The sequence below is a fragment of the Zophobas morio genome, unplaced genomic scaffold, assembly GCF_036711695.1.
Source record: "Zophobas morio isolate AGI-343-1 ecotype UQ-CSIRO unplaced genomic scaffold, CSIRO_AGI_Zmor_V1 ptg000040l, whole genome shotgun sequence".
NCBI lineage: Eukaryota > Metazoa > Arthropoda > Insecta > Coleoptera > Tenebrionidae > Zophobas > Zophobas morio.
In genome coordinates, this window is record NW_026972145.1 from 2,016,157 (window position 1) to 2,042,638 (window position 26,482).

Sequence of the window (26,482 nt, forward strand, 5' to 3'; positions counted from 1 at the left end):
GTTTTATGCCCCATTCAACATGCCATTAAACCCAGCTTTATCTTACACCCCCAACTAAAAACAAAACCGCCATAAAAACCCATCCGTCTAAATCCGCAATCACATATGAATCCCGCCACCGAAAAAACAAACACCGCCCACTCTCTCCCATCCCGAAATACACCTCAACTTCCACAAACCCGCGACGTTTAAACAATCCTTAATGACCACACGAAACCTTGAATCACTTAGCCCAGAGCTCTCCATTATCCAATAACCCCTTCCTGCCCCCAGATGGCTCTCCTCGTTATCACAATCACGGCCCATGCGCGCCGCCTTATTGATCCGAATAAACGCACAAAATCGAGAAACCTACACAATGCGTTAGCTGCGGCCGCAAAAATGTGGGCAAAAACCACCCTGATGGTAGTGTTTTTGGCGTGGAGCTCGCTGGGTCAGGAACAAAAGACCAAGCAGCACCCAGAACTGCCCAATTTGTAAGTAGTGCAAGAAAAGATTTTTTGGCCAAGTGTCAATGTGCGTTGCAGGGTTCGGAGCTGGGCGCAGAAGTTGGGAGGGGAGCTGCTGAATTTCGGGGAACTGGTCACCAGGAAGACGAGGGTGAATGAGGTAAGGGGTGAATAGTATTTTCGGAATTTTCGAACGGGGTTTTAGAGCTTCAAGAGGCACACGAGCATCAAGGACGAAAATGGGGAGAAGATGCTGAAGGACATACACGAGAAGATATACAACATGACGAGGGAGAAAGTGGAGGCCGTTAAGGTACCACCTATATATTTTCAAAATTATTATTCCATTATTATTATTATTATAAAAAATTGACCACCGGGTCCTAAGACCAAGTAATGATATACATTTTTTATTATCGGAAAATCGGGAAATCGAAAAGTTGAAAAATCGGGATATTAAAAAAACGTAATGTCGAAAAATAAAAAACCTCGAGTATCTAAAAATTGAAAAATCGAGAAACGGGGAAATCGGTAATTAAAAAAAAAATAAAAAATCGAAAAACGGAGAATCGGAAAATCTAAAAAAAATCGAAAAGTAGAATAACTAGAAAATCGGAATATTAAAAAATTAAAAATTCGAAAAATAGAGAAATCGAATAAAGACCGAAACGTCGAGATATTGAGATACCGAAAATTTGAGAAATTGGGGAATAAAAAAATCGAAAGAAAATCGAAAAATTGAAAAATCTAAATCGAGAGACCGAAAAGTAGAAAAATCTAAAAATCGGAAAATCGAGAGATCGAAAAACTGAGATATCCGGAAACCTTAAAATCGAAAAATTGAAAAATCAGGAACCGAAATGTTGAGAAACTGGGGAATTAAAAGATCGGCAATGTCGAAAAATCAAAAAACTTGTATATCTAACTACTGAAAAATCGAGAAACCGGAAATTCTGAAAATCAATAAATCGAAAACATGAAAATGTGGAACATCGGGAAATCGAGAAATCAGAAAATGGACCAGGCGAAAAATCAAACCGGACTTTAAGTGTTTGAAAAATTTTCCATCCAGACGAAAAATTGAGAAATCCGGAAATAAAAACATCGAAAGCATGAAATCGAGAAATCAATAGATCGAAAAATTGAGAAATCGGGAAACCGAGAAATCGAAAAATCAAGGAATCGAAAGCGTGAAAACGGAAAACTCGAACATTTAATACATTGAATAAACGAAAAATCGAGAAATTGAAATATTGAAAATCTGAAAAAATGAAACGCGGAAAAATTGAGAAATCCAAAAATGTGGAAATCGAAAATCTGGAAAGTCGAAACATCGCCAAATTGAAAAACTGGGAATTCGGGAAATAAAAAGCTTAAATATTGAGAAATCAAGAAATCAAAAAATTAAAAAATTGGTAAATCAAAATGTCGAAAAATCGAAAAGTCTGGAAATCGAGAGAACAAAAAACCGAAAAAATGAGAAATAGAAAAATGTCGAAAAATCAAAAAACTAAAAGTTGAGAAATCGAAAAATCGGGAAATCAAGAAATCGAACCGAAATGTTGAGAAACTGAGGAATTAAAAGATCGGCAATGCCGAAAAATCAAAAAACTTGTATATCTAACTACTGAAAAATCGAGAGACCGGAATTTCGGAAAATCAATAAATCGAAAACATGAAAATGTGGAACATCGGGAAATCGAGAAATCGGAAAATGGACCAGGCGAAAAATCAAACCGGACTTTAAGCGTTTGAAGAATTTTCCATCCAGACGAAAAATTGAGAAATCCGGAAATAAAAACATCGAAAGCCTGAATTCGAGAAATTAAGAGATCGAAAAATTGAGAAATCGGGACACCGGGAAATCGAAAAATCAAGGAAACGAAAGCGTGAAAACGGAAAACTCGAAAATTTAATACATTGAATAATCGAAAAATCGAGAAATTGAAATATTGAGAATCTGAAAAAATGAAACGCGGAAAAATTGAAAAATCGGAAACCGAAATGTTGAGAAACTGAGGAATTAAAAGATCGGCAATGTCAAAAATCAAAAAACTTGTATATCTAACTACTGAAAAATCGAGAAACCGGAAATTCGGAAAATCAATAAATCGAAAACATGAAAATGTGGAACATCGGGAAATCGAGAAATCAGAAAATGGACCAGGCGAAAAATCAAACCGGACTTTAAGCGTTTGAAGAATTTTCCATCCAGACGAAAAATTGAGAAATCCGGAAATAAAAACATCGAAAGCATGAAATCGAGAAATCAAGAGATCGAAAAATTGAGAAATCGGGAAACCGGGAAATCGAAAAATCAAGGAATCGAAAGCGTGAAAACTGAAAAATCGAAAATTTAATACATTGAATAATCGAGAAATCGAAAAGCCGAAAAGTCAAAAAATGGAAAAGTCGAAAAATCGAGAAATTAAAATATTGAAAATCTGAAAAAATGAAACGCGGAAAAATTGAGAAATCCAAAAATGTGGAAATCGAAAATCTGGAAAGTCGAAACATCGCCAAATTGAAAAACTGGGAAATCGGGAAATAAAAAGCTTAAATATTGAGAAATCGAGAAATCAAAAAATTGAAAGTTGAGAAATCGAAAACATAACAAATTGAGAAATCGAAAAGTCGGGAAATCAAGAAATCGAAAAATCGAAAACTCGGAAAGTCGAAAAATCGAGAAATCGAAGAAAGACCAAAATGTCGAGATATTGAGATACCGAAAATTTGAGAAATCGGGGAACAAAAAAATCGAAAGAAAATCGAAAAATTGAAAAATCTAAATCGAGAGATCGAAAAGTAGAAAAATCTAAAAATCGGCAAATCGAGAGATCGAAAAACTGAGATATCCGGAAACCTTAAGGTCGGAAAATTGAAAAATCAGGAACCGAAATGTTGAGAAACTGAGGAATTAAAAGATCGGCAATGTCGAAAAATCAAAAAACTTGTATATCTAACTACTGAAAAATCAAGAAACCGGAAATTCGGAAAATCAATAAATCGAAAACATGAAAATGTGGAACATCGGGAAATCGAGAAATCGGAAAATGGACCAGGCGAAAAATCAAACCGGACTTAACTGTTTGAAGAATTTTCCATCCAGACGAAAAATTGAGAAATCCGGAAATAAAAACATCGAAAGCCTGAAATCGAGAAATCAAGAGATCTATAAATTGAGAAATCGGGAAACCGGGAAATCGAAAAATCAAGGAATCGAAAGCGTGAAAACGGAAAACTCGAAAATTTAATACATTGAATAATCGAAAAATCGAGAAATTGAAAAATTGAAAATCTGAAAAAATGAAACGTGGAAAAATTGAGAAATCCAAAAACGTACAAATCGAAAATCTGGAAAGTCGAAACATCGCCAAATTGAAAAACTGGGAATTCGGGAAATAAAAAGCTTAAATATTGAGAAATCGAGAAATCAAAAAATTGAAAAATTGGTAAATCGAATTGTCCAAAAATCGAAAAGTCTGGAAATCGAGAGATCGAAAAATCGAAAAAATGAGAAACAGAAAAATGTCGAAAAATCAAAACACTAAAAGTTGAGAAATCGAAAGCATAACAAATTGAGAAATCGAAAAATCGGGAAATCAAGAAATCGAAAAATCGAAAACTCGAAAAGTCGAAAAATCGAGAAATCGAAGAAAGGCCGAAAAGTCGAAATATTGAGATACCGAAAATTTGAGAAATCGGTGAACAAAAAAATCGAAAGAAAATCGAAAAATTGAAAAATCTAAATCGAGGGACCGAAAAGTAGAAAAATCTAAAAATCGGAAAATCGAGAGATCGAAAAACTGAGATATCCGGAAACCTTAGAATCGGAAAATTGAAAAATCGGGAACCGAAATGTTGCGAAACTGAGGAATTAAAAGATCGGCAATGTCGAAAAATCAAAAAACTTGTATATCTAACTACTGAAAAATCGAGAAACCGGAAATTCGGAAAATCAATAAATCGAAAACATGAAAATGTGGAACATCGGGAAATCGAGAAATCAGAAAATGGACCAGGCGAAAAATCAAACCGGACTTTAAGTGTTTGAAGAATTTTCCATCCAGACGAAAAATTGAGAAATCCGGAAATAAAAACATCGAAAGCATGAAATCGAGAAATCAAGAGATCGATAAATTGAGAAATCGGGAAACCGAGAAATCGAAAAATCAAGGAATCGAAAGCGTGAAAACGGAAAACTCGAACATTTAATACATTGAATAATCGAAAAATCGAGAAATTGAAATATTGAAAATCTGAAAAAATGAAACGCGGAGAAATTGAGAAATCCAAAAATGTGGAAATCGAAAATCTGGAAAGTCGAAACATCGCCAAATTGAAAAACTGGGAAATCGGGAAATAAAAAGCTTAAATATTGAGAAATCGAGAAATTAAAAAATTGAAAAATTGGTAAATCGAAATGTCCAAAAATCGAAAAGTCTGGAAATCGAGAGATCGAAAAATCGAAAAAAATGAGAAACAGAAAAATGTCGAAAAATCAAAACACTAAAAGTTGAGAAATCGAAAGCATAACAAATTGAGAAATCGAAAAATCGGGAAATCAAGAAATCGAAAAATCGAAAACTCGGAAAGTCGAAAAATCGAGAAATCGAAGAAAGACCGAAAAGTCGAGATATTGAGATACCGAAAATTTGAGAAATCGGGGAACAAAAAAATCGAAAGAAAATCGAAAACTTGAAAAATCTAAATCGAGAGACCGAAAAGTAGAAACATCTAAAAATCGGCAAATCGAGAGATCGAAAAACTGAGATATCCGGAAACCTTAAAATCGGAAAATTGAAAAATCGGGAACCGAAATGTTGAGAAACTGAGGAATTAAAAGATCGGCAATGTCGAAAAATCAAAAAACTTGTATATCTAACTACTGAAAAATCGAGAAACCGGAAATTCGGAAAATCAATAAATCGAAAACATGAAAATGTGGAACATCGGGAAATCGAGAACTCGGAAAATGGACCAGGTGAAAAATCAAACCGGACTTTAACTGTTTGAAGAATTTTCCATCCAGACGAAAAATTGAGAAATCCGGAAATAAAAACATCGAAAGCATGAAATCGCGAAATCAAGAGATCGATAAATTGAGAAATCCGGAAACCGGGAAATCGAAAAATCAAGGAATCGAAAGCATGAAAACGGAAAACTCGAACATTTAATACATTGAATAATCGAAAAATCGAGAAATTGAAAAATTGAAAATCTGAAAAAATGAAACGCGGAAAAATTGAGAAATCCAAAAATGTGGAAATCGAAAATCTGGAAAGTCGAAACATCGCCAAATTGAAAAACTGGGAAATCGGGAAATAAAAAGCTTAAATATTGAGAAATCGAGAAATCAAAAAAAAAATTGAAAAATTGGTAAATCGAATTGTCCAAAAATCGAAAAGTCTGGAAATCGAGAGATCGAAAAATCGAAAAAATGAGAAATAGAAAAATGTCGAAAAATCAAAAAACTAAAAGTTGAGAAATCGAAGGCATAACAAATTGAGAAATCGAAAAATCGAAAACTCGGAAAGTCGAAAAATCGAGAAATAGAAAATTTGGAAAGTTGAAAAATCGGGCAATCCAAGAAAACTGGAAAATTTGAAAAACTGAGAATCCGAAATTTTGATAAATCGAAAATTCAGGAAATCGAGAGAGAAAACTTGAAAACTCGAGAAATCGAGAAAATGAAATATCGAAAAAATGAGAAGTCGAAAACTCAAAACACTGAGAGATAGAAAAATATAGACATCTAAAAAGAGAACGAAAAATTGAGAAATCGGAAATCTCGAAAGTCGAAGAATTGAAAAATCGAAAATTAAAAAATTTGAATATTAAAAAACTGTAAAATCGGGAAATCGGAAAATCAAGATATAGAAAACAATAAATTAAAAAATCGACAAATCGAAAAGTCGCGAAATCAGGAAATCGGTAGATCGAAAACAAAAATCGAAAAATCGAGCAATATAAAACGCAAAAAATGGAAAAATCTAAAAGTAGAAAATAGAAAAATTGAGAAACTGAAAAGTTGCGGAAATCGAAAACCTGAAAGTGAAGTCAAAAATTTTGGCAAACGAGATATTGAAAAGTCGAAAAATTGAAATATCGAAAACTCGATAAATGAAAAAATATAAAAATCGACAAATGGAGAAATCAAGAGATCAAAAAATTGAGAAAATGGAAAATCGAAAAATTGTAAATGGAAAAATTGGAAAATCGAACACTTGGAAAATCGAGGAATCGGGAAAGAAAAATCGAAAAACCGGGAAGACGAAAAATGAAGAAAAATTGTGAAGTCGAAAAATTTGTTACATCAAAATTGAAAATAGGAAAATATTGAAATCGAAAACTCAGAAAAACGACGAATCGAGAAAGAAAAATCGAGAAGTTGCAAAATCGATATATCGAAATGTCGAAAAACCGGGAAATTAAAGAATCGAAAGCTTGAAACGTTGAAAAATCGGGAAATCTGAAAACAGAAAAGCCGAAAAATTGAAAAATCGAAAAATCAAAATGTCAAAAAATTGAGAAATCTCTAAACAGAAACATAGAAATCGAGAAATCGAGGAATCAAGAAATCGAAAAATCGAAAATTTGAGAAATAGGGAAATCGAATAGTCATGAAATCGGGAAATTAAAAAAAAGTGATTTCGAAAAATAAAAAATTTTGAGAATCTAACTGAAAATTGAGAAACCGGGAAATCTAAAAATTAAAAAAAAATGAAAAATCGAAAAATTGGGACATCGAAAAATGGAGTAATCAGAAAATCAAAAAAAATCGAAAAGTTGAAAAGTCCTTGAAATCAAGAGAGATCGAACCCAATATCGAAAAATCGGGAAATTGAAAAATCGGTAAATCAAAAAATCAGAATATCGAAAACAGAAGTCAAAAAATCGAGAAATCGAGCAATATAAGAAATTGAAAAATCGAAAAATGTGGAAATCGAAAAGTAGTATAAAGTTGAAAATTTTGAAAAATGGAAAAAATATAAAAATCGAGAAATGGAAAAAAATCAAGAAATCGAAAAATTAAGAAACAGGAAAATCGAAAAATGTGGAAATCAAAAATTTAGACATTTTGAAAAACTGAAAATTGCAAATTCGGGAAATCGAGAGAAAAATCTCCAAAAATCGAGAAATCCGAACACCGGAAATCAAAAAATTGAAAAATCCAAAAATCCGTAAATAGAAACATATATAAATCGAAAAATTAAGAGATCGAAAAATTGAAAAAACGGGAAATCGAAAAGTCGAAAAATCGAAAATTGAAAATTCGTGAAATCAAGAAATCGAGTGATCGTAAAGTCGAAATATCGAAAAATCGAGAAATTGAAAAGTCGGAAAATCAAGAAATCGAAAAGCTAAAAAATTGAAAACACTGAAAAATCGGGAAATTGTGAAGTCGAGCGTTCGAAAAATTGAGAATCCGGGAAACCGGAAAGGCGAAAAATTGAAAAATCAATAAATCCAAAAGTCGAAAATCTTGAAATTAAAAAATTTTAATATCGGAAAATAAAAAAAAACTTGAACATCTAAAAAATGAAAATTCGAGAGATCGGAAAATCAAAAAATCCAAAAAAATTTAAAAGTCGAGAAATTGAAAAATCGGGAAACAGAAATCCAAAAGCCGAAAAATTGAGAAATCGAAAATCTAGAAAGCCAAATAAACCACACTTCGTACAATTGGAAAATCCAAAATTCGGGAAATCGAGAGAGAAAGTCTAAAAATTGAGAAATCGGGAAATAGAAACATATAAATTGAGGAATCAAGAGATCGAAAAATTGGGAAATCCGGAAATAGAAAAGTCAAAAATTGGGAAATTGAAAAGTAGTAATGTCGACAAATAAAAAGAAGCTTTAAAATCTAAAAATTTAAAAGTCGGAAAATTGGGACATCGAGAAATCGGAAAATCGACAAGTCGAAAAGTCGAAAAATTGAAAAATCAAGAAATCGGAAAATCAAAAAAAAATCAACAAAAATTGAAAAGTCGAAAAATTGAGACTTCAAAAAATCGAAAAATTAAAAATTGAAAATTTCAAATTCGGGAAATCGAGAGAAAAATCTCCACAAATCGAGAAATCCGAACACCGGAAAGTCGAAAAATTGAAAAATCCAAAAATCCGTAAATAGAAACATATATAAATCGAAAAATTAAGAGATCGAAAGATTGAAAAAACGGGAAATCGAAAAGTCGAAAATTCGGGAAATTCAAAGTCGTTATGTTGAAAAAAAAATTAAATATCTAATAATTGAAAAATTGGGAAATCGAGAAATCGGAAAATCGACAAGTCGAAAAATCGAAAATTGAAAATTCGTGAAATCAAGAAATCGAGTGATCGTAAAGTCGAAATATCGAAAAATCGAGAAATTGAAAAATCGGAAAATCAAGATCGAAAAGCTGAAAAATTGAAAAACTGAAAAATCGGGAAACTGGGAAATCGAGCGTTCGAAAAATTAAGAAATCGGGAAACCGGTAAGGCGAAAAACTGAAAAATCAATAAATCTAAAAGTCGAAAAATGATGAAATTAAAAAATTTTATTATCGAAATATAAAAAAAACTTGAACATCTAAAAAATGAAAATTCGAGAGATCGGAGAATCAAAAAATCAACAAAAATTGAAAAGTCGAGAAATTGAAAAATCGGAAAACCGAGAAATCGAAATAATCCACACTTCGTAAAATTGGAAAATCCAAAAATTGAGAAATCGGGAAATAGAAACATATAAATCGAGAAATCAAGAGATCGAAAAATTAGGAAATCGGGAAATCGAAAAGTCAAAAAATCGGGAAATAGAAAAATAGTAATGTCGACAAATTAAAAAAAGCTTTAAATCTAAAAATTGAAAAATCGAGAAACTGGAAAATCAAAAAATCAAGAAAAATTTAAAAATCGGAAAATTGGAACATCGAGAAATCGGAAAATTGACAAGTCGAAAAGTCGAAAAATTGAAAAATCAAGAAATCAGAAAATCAAAAAAAATCAACAAAAATTGAAAAGTTGAAAAATTGAGACTTCAAAAAATCGAAAAATTAAAAATTGAAAATTTGTGAAATCAAGAAGTCGAAACAAATCGAGAAAATTTGAGAAATCGGGAAATCGAAAAGCCGAAAAACTGACAAATAAAAAAATTAAGAAAACCAAATAATCGACGTTTCGAAAAATTGGAAATTGAAAATTCGGGAAATCGAGGGAGAAAGTCCAAAAATTGGGAAATCGGGACACCGGAAAGTCAAAAAATTGAAAAATCCGGAAATCGAAATATCCAAAAATTGAGAAATCCAGAAATAGAAACATATAAATCGAGAAAACAAAGGATCGAAAAATTGGGAAATCGGGAAATGGAAAAGTCGAGAAATTGAAATCTCGGGAAAATCAAAACATTGAAAAATCAGAAAATTGGAAAATCGAGCGATCGAAAAATTGAGAAATCGGGAAATCGGAAAATCAATGTCATTATGGAAATGTGTTTGGAATTTAAAATTATCATTTACTAAATTTATAATAATAATAATTATTATTATTATTTGGTAGAGGATCATGGACATAGCCGAAGAAGCCGCCCGCTCCCAAAAAGAAGAACACATAAAACTGGACTTCCAGTTCGTCAACGCCAAAACCCTCAACGACTCCGCCGTGGGCGACCAGGAAGGCCCCGAGGTACCACCCCGCCCAACCCCAACCCCAACCTCACTATCTCTGTCTAGGTTCGTGCCCAGGAGGTGCGCTACGACGACTCCTTCATCTCCACCGACAGCCGCTTCGAGGAGAAGTACCAGGCCATGGTACAAGCGGACGAGGACCTCGACGGCTACCAGCGCGATCAAGACCCGCAAGAAGAAGAAGAGTCCAAAGCGTCGGACGAGACGGACGGCGAAATCGAGGTAAGTTGGTCGTACCAACGGTACCATTTTCACAAAACCCCTTCTAGGTGACCGACGGCAGCGAAAAGGACCCTCAAGCCAGCCAAGTGCCTCAAATCGACCGGAACAACATTCCGCTGTACCGAAATAGCCACTTTTACAACATTCCGGTGAACACGAACTTCAGCGCTGTCCACGTCCCGAGCAACGTTTACGAGCGATGTGAGTAGAGGGTGGTACTGTGGTACTAAATTAATGCGCGTGTAGCTACAGAGGTTATTTCGGGGATTATTTGGTCCGAGGTTTTGGATACCACGTTCAAGGATAACTACCAGAGGGATCCGAGCTTATCGTGGCAGTACTTTGGTAGTTCTACGGGGTTCATGCGTCAGTTTCCTGGTACGTACGGTGTGAAGGTGTCTCGGTGGTACTTAGTAGTGAAGTTGCAGCCATGAAGTGGAACCAAGACCCGATCGACCTCTTCGACTGTCGGACCAGGTCGTGGTTCATCGAGGCGGCTTCCTCTCCCAAGGATGTCGTGATCCTAGTGGACCGCTCCGGTTCCATGACCGGGATGAGGCGCGAAATCGCCCGTCACGTGGTCCACAACATCCTGGACACCCTCGGGAACAACGACTACGTCAACATCCTCACCTTTAGTAACACCACGGACCCACTCATCGACTGCTTCGACAGCATATTGGTACAAGCCAACTTGGCCAACGTCCGTCTGCTCAAAGAGGGAATGAGTACCTTCAGGACCGAGCAAATCGCGAACCTTTCCTTGGCTTTGGTCACGGCGTTCCGGCTTCTGGAGGCGTACCGGAACGACACCAACATAGGTACTATCAAACTATATAGTACGACCGACCATTGGGTTCCACTTGTTGTTTGTAGGTGCCAACTGCAACCAAGCCATTATGTTGGTGACCGACGGAGTCCAAGACAACTACATGAAGATTTTCAAGGACTACAACTGGAATAACCTCCCGTTTGTCAACGTGAGGGTGTTCACGTATTTGATTGGTCGCGAGGTTTCTGATGTGAGGGAGGTCAAGTGGATGGCGTGCGCCAATCGCGGGTACTACGTCCATTTGAGTACTTATGCGGAGGTGCGCGAGGAGGTGTTGCAGTACATTCCGGTGATGGCGCGCCCGATGGTACTTAATGCCGGGCAGAAGCCTAATCCTACGTGGAGTCCGGTTTATGCGGACGTGACTGACCCGAAATTGACCAACTGGTTGTGGATTAATCGGGAGAGGAATAAGCAGAGGGAGAGGTTGTTGGCGTACTTCGGGAGGAAGAAGACGCTTCTGAGTCCTGATGAACAAGACAAGAAGTTCGTCCACCAGCAGAAACACGTGAGTATGCATATAATATATCGTTAGTAAAAAGAGGAAATAATGTGGGACCACTGTGTGACCCTTGACGTACTCCTGATAACACTTTTGTACAAATATTGGATTTTATACATTTTTTTATATCGTCTTATTTCTACTTTATTTAGTTATCTAAGAGGAGTGAAGCTATCGAAATCACTGCAAAGCTTAGAGTGCTTAAATTTTAAATGAGCATTTTTTTGTATATTTTAAGACTTGTCTTTCTTGTCAATCCATTTAGGAAAACTTCAAAAAAGATCACAAAAATGCAACGAAAAAAGACAAAAAGTTCACAAAAAGCAGCAAGAAATACGAAAACCGTGGATATAAAAATCTTTAAAAAATAAGAAAAAAAAAACGAGAAAAAATGCGACTAAAGCAGAGAATCAAAAAAAGCCGACAAAAAGTTTACAAAAAAAGGCGTATACAAAAATGCGGATAAGAGAAGGAAGTTAAGGAAGGTCACATAGAAAGACAACGAAAAAAGAACCAAAAGTCCACAAAAAAAATCGAGAAAAGAGGCGATAAGGGAAACCCACAAATGTGACTAAAAAAGGACAAAAAAGAAAATAAATAAAGACAAAAATGTGAAAAAAAGGCTACAACAACAAGTGATTAAAAAAGGGAATCAAAAGAAGGCAAACAAATGACAAAAATGTGACTGTTAGAGGGAAGACAAAAAAGGTGGCAAAAAGAAGACAAAAAACCGCTACAGAAAAATTCAAAAAAGTCACTTAAAATGCGACAAATAAAAAAAAAAGGTTCCAAAAATACAACAAAAAAAACACAATTAAGAAAAGGACGAAGACCCTGCATAAAAACGAAAACAGAGGACAAAAGATCCATAAAAAAAATGAAAAAAAATCAGTAGAAAAAGCGATTAAAAGAAAGTACTAAAAAGCGCAAGAAAAATTCGCCTAATACAAGAATGTTAAAAAAAGACTACAAAACAAGGTCAGAAAAAATGAAAAAAGAAAAGGAAGTCAAAAAACGGTCACAAGAAATAAAACAACGGAAAAGACAAAAAGGCGACAAAAAATACGATAACGGGAAACAAAAATCCATTCAAATTGAGTCAAAAACACTAGAAAAATACGATTCAAAGAAAGGAGTCAAAGAAGAGACGACAAAAATGCAATAAAAAATCGAACAAAAAGGTGACTACAAAAGTGACAAAAAAGACGATAAAAAAGGACAAGAAAAAACGCAACCAAAAAAGCAACTAGATAACAAATGAAAACAACAAAAAGACGACAAAAATAACAAAAAAAAAATAATAAAAAGGGAGAAAATGGAAAAAAGTCACCGCAAAAAGTTATTAAAAAGGTAATAGAAAAGACAAGAAATGGGGCAAAAAAGGGAAGACAAAAGATGAGACAAAAAAAGGGAAAACAAAAAATTAGATTAAAAAAGGGAAGAACAAAAAGGCGGCATTTTTCGCTTCTTCAATTTCCCGATTTTTCAAGTTTTCGGCTTCTTGATTTTTTTATTTTTCTACTCCTCAATTTTCCGATATTTTTTTTCGATTTTTCAATTTCTCAAATTTCAGTTTTTCTAAATTTTCGATTTCTCGATTAATGGATTTTTTCGATTTTTCAATTTTTCAATTTTTCAGGTTTTTAATTTTTATATATTTTAACTTTTCAGTTTTTCGCTTTTGTAAATTTTTAGATTATTCAATTTTTTGGTTTTTTCATGTTTCGATTTTTAGATTTTTCAATTTCTCGATTCTTAAATTTTTCGATTTTTTTATTTTTCAATTTTTGGCGTTTCTAAACTTGCAATTTTTCGAGTTCTGGATTTTTCAAATTTACAACTTTTCGATTTTTCGATTTTTCTTCTCGACGATTTCCCAATATGTCAGTTCTTCGATTTTTCTGTTTTTCAATTTTTGGTGTTTCTAAATTTTCGATTTCTCGATTAATCGATTTTTCAACTTTTCGATATCTAAATTTTCGACTTAACATTTTTCGATTTATCAACTTCTCGATTTGTCAGTTTGGCAGTTCCGCAGTTTTTCAATTATCCGACTTTTCAGGTTTTTCATTTTCTTTCGAATTCATGAATTCGATTTTTCAATTTTTCGATATTTCATTTCGATTTAACTTTTTCCCTTTTCAATTGTTCAATTTTTCGATTTCTCGATTTTTTATTTTTTGGTTTTTTAAATTTTAGATTTTTCGATTTCTCGATTTTTAAATTCTTCGGTTTCTCAATTTTTCAATGCTTGGCATTTATAAATTTAATTTTTCGACTTCTCGATTTTTCGAATTTACAACTTTTCGATTTCTCGATTTATCGATTTTTCAGTTTTTCAATTTTTCAATTTTTGATTTTTCAATTTTTTAAATTTTCGGTTTTTCGATTTTTCGACTTGACGATTTCTCAATTTTTCGATTCTTCTATTTTTCTGTTTTCCTATTTTTGGTGAATTTTTAGATTTTACAATTTTTGGCGTTCCTAAATTTTCCAAATTTCGATTTCTAGATTTCTCACTTTTCACTTTTCGATGTTTCAGTTTTTCAATTTTTCAATTTAACGACTTCTCAATTTTTCGATGTCTGTTATCGCATTTTTCAATATTTCCATTCTTGAATTTTTCGATTTTTCGGTTCTCTAATTTCTCGGCTTATCGAATTCTCGATTTTTCGATTCTGATTTTTCGACTTTTTGATTTTTCAGTTTTTCGATTTTTCAATTTTTTGATGTCTCAACTTTTCGAAATTTCTACTTTGGGATTTTTCAATATTTCTCTTCTGAATTTTTCGATTTTTCGATTTTTGGCGTTTCAATTTCCCGATTTCTCATTTAAACGTTTTTTCGAATCTTCCATCTTTCCATTTTTCGGTTTTTTGATTTTCGATTTTATAATTTTTGAGTTTTGGAACTATTCAATATTTCGAATCTTCAATTTTTTTCAGTTTTTAAATTTTACATTTTTAATTTCTCGATTGTTGAATTCTTCGATTTTTATATTTCTATTTTATTTTTGGCGTTTCTAAATTTTCGATTTCTCGATTTCTCAATTAATTACTTATTTGTTTTTCCGGTTCTTTGATTCATCGACTTTTTGGATTTTTCAATATTTCTATTTTATAGTTTTTCAGTTCTTCAATTTTTCGACTTTCTAATTTTTCAATTTTATGATTTTTAAATTTTTCGACTTGGCAATTTTGCGGAATTTCGATTTTGGGATTTTTCAATATTTCCATTTCCAAAAATTTTCGATTTTTGAGTTTCGATTTTTCCAATTCTAGATTTTCAATTTTTTAGATTTTTGATTTTTAAATTTTCGAGTTTTTAAATTTTCGATTTTTCAATTTTTCGACTTCTCAATTTTCCCAAATTTCTGTTTTGGGATTTTTCAATATTTCCATTCTTGAATTTTTTGATTTTTCGATTTTTGGCGTTTCAATTTCCCAATTTCTTATTTAATCGTTTTTTCGAATCTTCGATCTTTCCATTTTTCGGTTTTTTGATTTTCGATTTTATAATTTTTGAGTTCTTCAATTTTTCGATTTTTCAATTTTTGATTTTTAAGTTTTGGATTTTTTAAATTTTCGATTTTCGATTTTTCGACTTTGTAATTTTTCAATTTTTGGATTTTCAATTTTTCGACTTCTTTCAAAATTTGTGTGTTAGGACTTTTCAATATTTCCATTTTCGAATTTTTCCATTTTTGGGGTTCCTAAATTTTCGATTTCTCGATTTTTCAATTAATTACTTATTTGTTTTTCCGGTTCTTTGATTCATTGACTTCTTGATTTCTCGATATTTCGATTTTATAGTTTTTCAGTTCTTCAATTTTTCGACTTCCTAATTTTTCAATTTTTTGATTTTTAAATTTTTCGACTTGGCAGTTTTGCGGAATTTCGGTTTTGGGATTTTTCAATACTTCTATTCTTGAATTTTTCGATTTTTGACGATTTAAAATTTTCAATTTTTGAGTTTTTCGATTTTTCCAATTCTCGATTTTTCCATTTTGATTTTTCGACATTGCAATTTTTCAATTTTTTGGATTTTTGTTTTTTAAATTTTCGATTTTTCGACTTTCTGATTTTTCAAATTTTCTCAAATTTCTGTTTTGGGATTTTTCAATATTTCCATTCTTGAATTTTTGAATTTTTCGATTTTTGGCGTTTCTGAATTTTCAATTTTTGGATTTCTTTATTTCTAAATTAATCGACTTTTCGATTTTTTTTTTCGATTTTGCTGTTCTCTGATTTCTCGATTAAACGATTTTTCAACTTCTCCACTTTTCAGTTTCTTAATTCTTCAATTTTTCAATTACCTATTCCATTTTTCAGGTTCTCGATTTTTCAATGTTTTAAATTCTCTAATTTTCGACTTGACGATTTTTCGATTTTTCAATTTTTGGACGTCTCAACTTTTCGAAATTTCTATTTTGGGATTTTGCAATATTTCTATTCTTGAATTTTTCGATTTTTCGATTTTTGGCGTTTCAATTTCCCTATTTCTCATTTAATCGTTTTTTCGATTCCTCGATATTTCAATTTTTCTGTTTTTTGATTTTCGATTTTATAATTTTTGAGTTCTTCAATTGTTGATTTTTAAGTTTTGGATTTTTAAATTTTCGATTTTCGATTTTTCGACTTTGTAATTTTTGAATTTTTGGATTTTCAATTTTTCGACTTCTTTCAAAATTTGTGTTTTAGGACTTTTCAGTATTTCCATTTTCGAATTTTTCCATTTTTGGCGTTCCTAAATTTTCGATTTCTCAATTAATTACGTATTTGTTTTTTCGGTTCTTTGATTCATCCACTTTCTAATTTTTAATTTTTTAATTTAAAATTTTTCGACTTGGCAATTTTCCGAAATTCGGTTTTGGGATTTTTCAATATTTCCATTCTTGACGATTTAAAATTTTCCATTTTTTAGTTTTTCGATTTCTCCAATTCTCGATTTTTCCATTTTGATTTTTCAAAATTGCAATTTTTCAATCTTTCAATTTTTTAGATTTTTGATTTTTAAATTTTCGAATTTTTTAATTTTCGATTTTTCGACTTTCTGATTTTTCAATTTTTCGACTTCTCAATTTTCCCAAATTTCTGTTTTGGGATTTTTCAATATTTCCACTCTTGAATTTTTGGACTTTTCAATTTTTGGCGTTTCTAAATTTTCAATTTTTTGGATTTCTTTATTTCTAAATTAATCGGCTTTTCGATTTTTTTTTTCGATTTTTCAGGTTCTCGATTTTTCGATGTTTTATATGCTCGAATTTTCGACTTGACGATTTTTTGACTTTTCAGTTTTTCGATATTTTAGTTTTGGGACTTTTCAATATTTCGATTCTTCAATTTCTTTATACATATTGTGTTCCAATTTTTGGATATTTTATTTTTCTCTTTTTGAAATTTTAGACGTTTCGATTTCTTGCTTTGTCAGTTCTTCATTTTTTCGAATTTTCAAATTCTAGATTTTCAGTAATTTGATGTTTTAATTTCTCGATTTTTTGGTTTTTAAAATTTTTCAATTTTTCGCTTATTCTCAGTTTTATAAACACAATCACTAGACTTCTTCTCTTGATATTTAAACACTTCCCCTTTTAAGACACTGAATTGAGGTTAGGTGTCCCCGATAACCGTGACCCATTTTTTCCAGAAACAAGACAACTACGGGGAGCTCCAGACCTACAGACTCATGACTTCGGTGTCTCTGCCGGTGTACGACAAAAAGCCTCGAGCGGTGAGTACCACGAGACTTATTCTCATTAACTCCTCTGAATGGTGTAAGAATATTGTAATGTCTACAGAACATCACCGAAAAAATTCAAATCAACGAAGAGATTTGGATAAATATAACACGCGAGGTAACCACTGAGGTTTTGTTCTTTCTGTTTAGTCTTTTAGGGTTGTGGCAGGACTTAGAAGGTTTCACTTAGGTGGCAGCGCCTCTCTTAGGTAGATTAGCTCCAGATGTGTACCACATGACGTAGATAGTCTAGACTTAGAAGCGCTAGAGTAGACTTAGCTCTCGGAGAGTTTTAGCGCGGTAGTAAAACGGTGGGTTTGCAGGAACGGGTAGCCAACTTGTTGGGAGTGGCAGGGACCGACATACCCATCGAGTACATCGAGGCACTGATGTTACCCTACCGGGTAAGTACTTTTTCCCATTTTGCCTAAGCGAAAGTCAGTAAGTCAGTCGTTGTAGCTCGGAGTCAACGGGTTCGCCTTCATCGTCACCAACAACGGGTACATTTTGACGCACCCGGACCTGCGGCCCGTGGTAAATTTTGTGTTGTTAGGTTGGACAGATTTAAAGTTGGTTTTTTAGCACCAAGGTATCCTCAAACCCGCCTATAATAGGGTGGATATGATCGAGGTGGAGGTGTTGGACGACGGCTCCGAGCCCAGGCACTTTGCTGACGAAATTCTAGAGTTCAGGAGGAGAGTAGTCATGCAAGAAACGGGTGACATCACGCTGGAGGTCAAGCGCCACCTGGACGATATGGTGAGTGAGGCAGGGGTTCGGGTTGAGACATTCTCATTTTGGGTGTTTTTGCAGCGACGTTTGGTTACCGGCACCCGTCACTACTACTACATGGGGGTGAATAATACCCCGTTCACTATTGTGATTTCGTTGCCGGGGAAGTACGGCTTCTACAAAGTCGAGCATTCTGTGGAAAATGATATTCATAGAATGAGATCTGATGATAAGATTGATAAGAGTGAGGGTGGGTGGCTTACGCAGTTTTTCACCGGGAATTGGACGCTGCATCCGGATTGGTGAGTCTGTCTGTCTGTCTGTCTGTCTGTCTGTCTGTCTGTCTGTCTGTCTGTCTGTCTGTCTGTCTGTCTGTCATCTGTAAATGACGTCATTAAATCTTATAATTTTTCGAAACAGCTGGATTTGATTTTTTGATATCACAATTTTCGTTTTTCCTTTTTCTTGGATTTTACAATTTTTTGAAATCACAATTTTTTGTTTTTCCATTTTATTTCATTTTTCAATGTTTCGGTTTCATAATTTTTTGTTTCTTCAATTTTTCAAATTTCTGATTTCCAATTTTTAGATTTTTCATAGTTTTCATTTTATAGTTTTTCGTTTTTTCACTTTTTATTTTAAACTTTATCAATTTCTGGGGTTTTTAAATGTTCGATTTCTCGATTTTTCCATTTCTCAATTTATTGACTTTTCTATGTTTCAATGTCTCGATGTTTCTGTTTCGATTTCTCGAATTTTCGATTTTTCAGTTTTTCAATTTTTCCGATTTTTATCGTTTCTAAATTTTCGATGTCTCAATTTCCCGACTTTTCGATTTTTCGGTTGTTTGATTTGTCGACTATATTTGAATTCTTCAATTTTTCGATTTTTCAGATTTTTGATTTTTTAAATTTTCGATTTTTCGACTTTTTGATTTTTCAATTTTTCGACCTTTTAAGTTTTCCAAATGTCTCTAGGAGTGTTCAATATTTCCATTCTTGAATTTTTCGGCCTTCGGTCCTTTGGCCATTTCTAAATTTTCGATTTTTCGGTTCTTTGATTTCTCGACATTTTTGGATGTTTCAATTTCTCGAGTTCTCGTTTTCTCGATTTTTCAGTTTTCAATTCTTCAATTTTTTGCTTTTCAATTTTTGATTTTTAAATTTTGGGTTTTTTAAATTTTCCGTTTTTCGGCTTTCTGATTGTTCAGTTTTCCGTATTTTCAATTTTACTGCTTCTCAAATTTTCGAAATTTTTGTTTTGGGATTTTTCAGTATTTCCACTCTTGAATTTTTAAGTTTTTCGATTTTTGGCGTTTCTAAATTTTCAATTTTTCAATTTCTTGATTTCTCAATTAATCAATTTTCGATTTTTCTGTTCTTTGGTTTATCGATTTTTCCATTTTGGTTTTTCAATTTTTCGACTTTCCATTTTTCCGAAATATCTATTTTGGGGTATTTTCAATATTTCCATTTTTGAATTTTTCGATTTTTGGCGTTTCAAAATTTTAAACTTTTTAGTTTATCGATTTCTCCAATTCTGGATTTCTCGATTTTGGTTTTTCGACTCTCAGATTTCCGAAATTTCTATTTTGGGATTTTTCAGTATTTCCACTCTTAAATTTTTTGATTTTTTGATTTTTGGCGTTTCAAATTTTTCAAGTTTTTAATTTTTCGATTTCTCCAATCCTCGATTTTTCCAGTTTTCAATTGTTTAATTTCTCAGATTTTTTATTTTTAAATTTTAGAATTTTCGGCTTGTCAAACTTTCTCTTATGAGATTTTCAATATGTCCATTTTTGAATTTTTCGTTTTTTGACTTTTCTATATTTTCTATTTTTCGATTTCTTGATTTTTCGATTAATCGATTTTTCGATTTTGATTTTTCGACTTTTTGATTTTTCAATTTTTCGAAATTTCTGTTTTAGGATTTTTCAATATTTCCATTCTTGAATTTTTCGATTTTTCTATTTTTGGCGTTTCGATTTCTCAGTTAATCGGTTTTTCGATTTTTGATCTTTCGATTTTTCGGTTCCTTGATTTCTCGGCTTTTCGATGTTTCAATTTCTCGATTTTTCGATTTTGATTTTTTGTCTTCTTAATTTTTTGAAATTTCTGTTTCGGGATTTTTCAATATTTCCATTCTTGAATTTTTCGATTTGTGGCATTTTTCAATTTTCGATTTTTCGATTTCTCAATTTCTCACTTAATCGATTTTTCGGATTTCAGATCTTTCTTTTTCTGTTCTTTGATTTACTGACTTTTCTAAATTTTCAATTTCTCGACTTCTCGATTTCTCGTTGTTTGATTTTATCGTTTTTCAGTTCTTGAATTTTTTAATTTTTTAGTTTTAGATTTTTTAAATTTTTTATTTTTCGGCTTTTCGATTTTTCAAAATATCTGTTTCGGGATTTTTCAATACTGCCATTCTTGAATTTTTTTAATTTTCGGTTTTTCGGTTTTTTGATTTTCGATTTTGCGACTTTCTGATTTTTCAATCTTTCGACTTTTCAATTTTTCAACTTCCCAATTTTCCGAAATTTCTGCTTTTGAATTTTTCAATATTTCCATTCTTTTTTTTTTCGATTTTTGGCGTTTCAAAATTTTCAGTTTTTCAGTTCTTCGATCTTTCCAATCATCGATTTTTCGATTTTAATTTTTCAACTTTTTGATTTTCAGTTTTTCAGATTTTGTTTTTTATATTTTAATTTTTTCAACTTTCTGCTTTTTTAATTTTGGATTTATCAATTTTTCGACTTTCCAAATTTCCGAAATTTCTGTTTCAGTTTTTCAGTTTCTTGATTTCTCAATTAATCGATTCTTCGATTTTTCTGTTCTTTGATTTATCTACTTTTCGATGTCTCAATTTCTGAATTTCTCCGATTATCGATTTTTCGGCTTTCTGATTTTCCAGTTTTTCGATTTTTCAAATTTTTAACTTCCTAATTTCCCGAAATTTCTGTTTTGGGTTTTTTTCAATATTTTCATTTTTGGATTTTTCAATTTTTGGGCTTTCTAAATTTTCAGTTTTTCAATTTTTGGACTTCTCCAATTCTCGATTTTTTCAATTTTTTGAAATACCTGGTTCGGGATTTTTCAATACCATTCTGAATTTTTTTAATTTTCGATTGTTCGACTTTCTGATTTTTCAATTTTTCGATTTTTCAATTTCTAATTTTCCGACATTTTTGGTTTTTGTTTTTCGATTTTTTGAGTATCAGAAGTTTTAATTTTTCAGTTTTTCAATTTTTCGACTTCCCAATTTTTCGAAATTTCTATTTTGGAATTTTCAATATGTATTTTTATTCTTGAATTTTTCGATTTTTCCATGTTTGCATTTCTAAATTTTCGATTTCTCAATAAACCGGGGTTTCGAATTCCCGACTTTTCGATTTTTCGGTTCTTTGATTCCTCGACTACTCGATTTTTCAGTTTTTCAATTCTTCAATTTCCCGACTTTTCAATTTTTCGATTTTTCACATTTTTCGATTTTTCAGATTTTTGATTTTTTAAATTTTCGATTTTTCGACTTTTTGATTTTTCAATTTTTCGATTTTTCTGCCTCATTTTCGAAATTTGTTTGGAAGTTTTCAATATTTCCATTTTTGAATTTTTCGATTTTCCTATCTTAGGTCGTTTTTAAATTTTCGATTTTTCGGTTTCTTCATTTCTCAATTAATCGGTTTTCGATTTTTCGGTTCTTTGATCTCTCGACTTTTCGATGTTTCAATTTGTCGACTTCTCGTTTTCTCGATTTTTCGATTTTTAGTTTTTCAATTCTTCAATTCTTCGACTTTTCAATTTTTGGATGTTTCAGATTTTTTATTTTTAAATTTTGGGTTCTTTAAATTTTCGATTTTTCGAATTTCTAATTTTCAGTTTCTCGTTTATTCAATTTTACGACTTCTCAATTTTTCGAAATTTCTGTTTAGGGTTTTTTTGTATATATTATTCATCAACTTTTCGATGTTTCTATTTTGATTTATCAACTTTTTAATTTTTCAGTTTTCGATTTTTCAATTTTTCAACTTCTCAATTTTTGGAAATTTCTATTTTGGGATTTTTCAGTATGTATTTCCATTCTTGAATTTTTCGATTTTTCGATTTTTTGCATTTCCAAATTTTAGATTTTTCGATTTCTTGGTTTCTCAGTTAATCGATTTTTCGATTTTTCCGTTTTTTGATTTTATATTTTCGGTTTTTCGTCGTTTTGATTATTCGACTTTCTGATTTTTCAGTTTTTCGATTTTTCGACTTCCCAGTTTTCCGATATTTTTGTTTTGGGATTTTTCAATATTTTCATTCTTAAATTTTTTGACTTTTCAATTTTTCGATTTTACAATTCTCGATTTTTCAATTTTTCGACTTCCCAATTTTCCGAAATTTCTGTTTTGGGTTTTTTCAATATTTCAATTTTTGAATATTTCGATTTTTAGCGTTTCGAGATTTTAAATTTTTTAGTTTTTCGATTTCTCCAATTCCCGATTTTTCGACTATCAAATTTTTCAGTTTTTCGACTTTGGTTCGATTTTTCAATTTTAGACTTTTCGGCTTTTGCGATTTTCCGACTTTCTGGTTTTTGAATTTTTCATTCTTCGACTTCTCAATTTTCCGAAATTTCTATTTTGGTATTTTTCAGTTTTTCCACTCTTCAATTTTAAATTTTTCGATATTTGGAGTTTCAAAATTTTCAATTTTTTAGTTTTTCGATTTCTCCAATTCTCGATTTTTCGATTTTGATTTTTGAACTTTCTGATTTTCAATTTTTCGACTTTCTGATTTTCAATTTTTCGACTCTTGAATTGTTGGATTTTTCAGATTTTTTATTTTATATTTCGATTTTTCGACTTTCTGATTTTCAATTTTTCGATTTTTCATTTTTCGACTTCTCAATTTTCCGAAATTTCTACTGGGATTTTTCAGTATTTCCCCTCTTAAATTTTTAGATTTATCGATTTTTTGAGTTTCTAAATTTTCAATCTTTGAATTTCTTGATTTCTCAATTCATGGATTTTTTGGACTTTTTCTGTTCTTTGATTTATCAACTTTTCGAATTTTCAATTTCTGGACTTCTCCAATTCTCGATTTTTTGGTTTTGATTTTTCGACTTTCGGATTTTTCAATTTTTCGCCTTTTCAATTTTTTGAAATAGCTGTTTCGGGATTTTTCAATACCATTCTTGGATTTTTTAAATTTTAGATTTTTCGACTTTCTGATTTTTCAATTTCAACTTCCCAATTTTCCGAAATTTCTGTTTTTAGGTTTTTTTTCGATTTTTGAAGTATCAGAATTTTCAATTTTTTAGTTTTTCGATTTCTTCAGATATCGATTTTTCGATTTTGACTTTTTAACTTTCTGATTTTCAATTTTTCGACTTTGAATTGTTGGATTTTTCAGATTTTTGGTTTTATATTTCGATTTTTCGGCTTTTCGATTTTTCGACTTTCTAATTTTTCAATTTTTCGACTTCTCAATTTTCCAAAATTTCTGTTTTGGGATTTTCCAGTATTTCCAGTCTTGGATTTTTCGATTTTTGGCGTTCCTAAATTTTTAATTTTTCAAATTTTTGGTTTCTCAATTATTCGGTTTTCGATTTTTCTGTTCTTTGATTTATCGACTTTTCGATATTTTAATTTATTAATTTCTCCAATTCTGGATTTTTCGATTTTGATTTTTCAACTTTCAGATTCTTCAATTTTGCGACTTTTCAATTGTTAGATTTTTCAGATTTTTGATTTTTAAATTTTTCGGTTTTTCAATTTTTCGACCTTTCAATTGTTTGAGTCTTCAGATTTTTGATTTTTAAATTTTCCATTTCTCGACTTCTTGATTTTTCAACTTTCAGATTCTTCAATTTTGCGACTTTTCAATTGTTAGATTTTTCAGATTTTTGATTTTTAAATTTTTCGTTTTTTCAGTTTTTCGACTTCCCAATTTTCTGAAATTTCTGTTTTTGGATTTTTCAGTTTTTCCATTTTTTTCTCGATTTTTTGCGTTTCAAAATCTTTAATTTTTTAGTTTTTCCATTTCTCCAAATCTCGATTTTTCGATTTTAATTTTTCAACTTTCTGATTTTCAATTTTAGATTTTTGAATTGATCGATTTTTCAGATTTTTGTTTTTTATGTCTTCGATTATTCGGTTTTTCGATTTTTGGACTTTCTGATTTTTCAATTTTTCGACCACTCAATTTTCCGAAATTTTTGGCGTTTCAAAATTTTCAAAATTTTAGTTTTTCGATTTGTCCAATTCACGATTTTTAGTTTTTGATTTTTCGACTTTCAGATTTTTCAATTTTTAGAGTTTTCGATTAGATTATTCAGTTTTTGGATTTTTAAATTTTCAAAGTTTCGGCTTTTCGATTTTTCGACTTTCTAGTTTTTCAATTTTTCGATTTTTCATTTTTCGACTCTTAAATTTTTAGATTTTTCGATTTTTGGCGTTTCTAAATTTTCAATTTTTCAATTTCTTGATTTCTCAGTTAATCGGCTTTTCAATTTTTTCTGTTCTTTGATTTATCGACTTTTCGAAGTTTCAATTTCTGGACTTCTTCAATTCTCGATTTTTTTATTTTCAATTTTCGATTTTTGAATCGATCGATTTTTTAGATTTTGGTTTTTGTCTTCGATTTTCTGATTTTTCGACTCTCTGATTTTTCAATTTTTTGACTTATCAATTTTCCGAAATTTTTGTTTTGGGATTTTCCAGTATTTCGATTTTTGGCGTTTCAAAATTTTCAAAATTTTAGTTTTTCGATTTCTCCAATTCTCGATTTTTATTTTTTGATTTTTCGACTTTCAGATTTTTCAATTTTTAGAGTTTTCGATTAGATTATTCAGTTTTTGGATTTTTAAATTTTCAATGTTTCGGCTTTTCGATTTTTCGACTTTCTAGTTTTTCAATTTTTCGATTTTTCAATTTCAACTTCCTAATTTTCCGAAATTTCTGTTTTTGTTTTTTTTTTTTTCGATTTTTGGAGTTTCAGAATTTTCAATTTTTTAGTTTTTCGATTTCTCCAATTCTCGATTTTTCGATTTTGATCTTTCAACTTTCTGATTTTCAATTTTTCGACTCTTGAATTGTTGATTTTTCAGATTTTTGATTTTATATTTCAATTTTTCAATTTTCCGAAATTTCTGTTTTGGAATTTTCCAGTGTTTCCATTCTTGGATTATTCGATTTTTGGCGTTTCTAAATTTTTAATGTTTTAGATTTTCGATTTATCCAATTCTGAATTTTTCGATGTTGATTTTTCGACTTTCAAATTCTTCAATTTTGCGACTTTTCAATTGTTCGATCTTTCAGATTTTTGATTTTTTAAATTTTCGATTTCTCGGCTTTTCGATTCTTCGACTTTTTGATTTTTCAATTTTTCGTCTCTTCAATTTTTCGAAGTTTCTGCTTCGATTTTTCGATTTTAGCCTTTCTAAATTGCCGATTTTTTGATTTTCGGATTTCAGAATTAATGGGTTTTTCGATTTTTTCTTTTTTCGGTTCTTTAATTTCTCGACTTTTTAATATTTTGATTTTTCAGATTTTTGGTTTCTAATTTTTAAATTTTCGAATTTTCGGCTTTTCGATTTTTCGACTGTTTGATTTCTCAATTTTTCAATTTTCCGTTTTTTTGTTTTCTTTCATTTTTCAATTCTTCGACTTAAATTTTTGCTTTCTTCGATTTTTCAATTTTTCCTTTACTCAATGTTTCAAGTTCTTAATTTTTATTTTTCATTTTCTCGCTTTTTAATTTTCATTTTCACGTTTGTATGTTACAATTTTTCGTTTTTTCACATCCTTTATTTTTTCAATGTTTCTTTTGATTTTATAATTTTTCGTTTATTCAATTTTTCAAATTTTCAATATTTGATTTTCTGTTCCTCGATTTTCCAATTTTTCAATTTTTGAAAATACAGTTATCCCATTTTCCGAGTTCTATCTAAAAATTGGAAGAAAGGAAAAATTGAAAAACTGAAAAATCTAAAATTGAAAAACCGAAAAATTGAAAACTAATAAAAATAAAAAACCGAAACGAAAAATTGAATCAAAATCTAAAAATTGAAACTCCAAAAGTTGGAAAATCGAAAAACTGAAAATTTTAAAATGTAAACTAGGATGTCATAAATTTGAAGAAACAAAAGAATGACAAATTTATTTTTGGAAAATCGAAAAACTGCAAATGGAAAAACTGAAAAAACAAAATATCGAAAATCGAAAAATTGTTAACTGAAAAAACGAAAAGTTGAAAAATTAAAAATTGAAAAAATGAAAAACTAAACATTGTAAAATCAAAAATTCGTCAATCAAGAAACTGAAACTTCGAAAAATTGTTAAATCGAAAAATTACACTTC

At 30.9% G+C, this 26,482-nt stretch overlaps 1 protein-coding gene across 3 annotated transcripts in view; it reads left to right on the forward strand.

The window, feature by feature from the left end:
• Positions 1–305: 305 nt before the first annotated feature.
• Positions 306–26,482, forward strand: part of LOC135140556 (voltage-dependent calcium channel subunit alpha-2/delta-3-like) — a 55,299-nt gene continuing 29,122 nt past the window's right edge. For 2 of the 3 annotated variants that reach the window (XM_064071154.1, XM_064071155.1), the window contains exons 1-14: positions 310–476; positions 528–609; positions 655–762; positions 9,987–10,112; positions 10,160–10,336; positions 10,384–10,537; positions 10,583–10,714; positions 10,765–11,157; positions 11,213–11,676; positions 17,317–17,400; positions 17,730–17,810; positions 17,866–17,940; positions 17,989–18,165; positions 18,220–18,440. In XM_064071154.1, coding sequence (XP_063927224.1) covers positions 382–476; positions 528–609; positions 655–762; positions 9,987–10,112; positions 10,160–10,336; positions 10,384–10,537; positions 10,583–10,714; positions 10,765–11,157; positions 11,213–11,676; positions 17,317–17,400; positions 17,730–17,810; positions 17,866–17,940; positions 17,989–18,165; positions 18,220–18,440 — 2,369 coding nt within the window. In that variant the 5' untranslated portion in view covers positions 310–381. Of the gene's footprint in view, positions 477–527; positions 610–654; positions 763–9,986; positions 10,113–10,159; positions 10,337–10,383; positions 10,538–10,582; positions 10,715–10,764; positions 11,158–11,212; positions 11,677–17,316; positions 17,401–17,729; positions 17,811–17,865; positions 17,941–17,988; positions 18,166–18,219; positions 18,441–26,482 lie in introns of all 3 variants that reach the window. The other variant, XM_064071156.1, reaches the window with a different exon arrangement.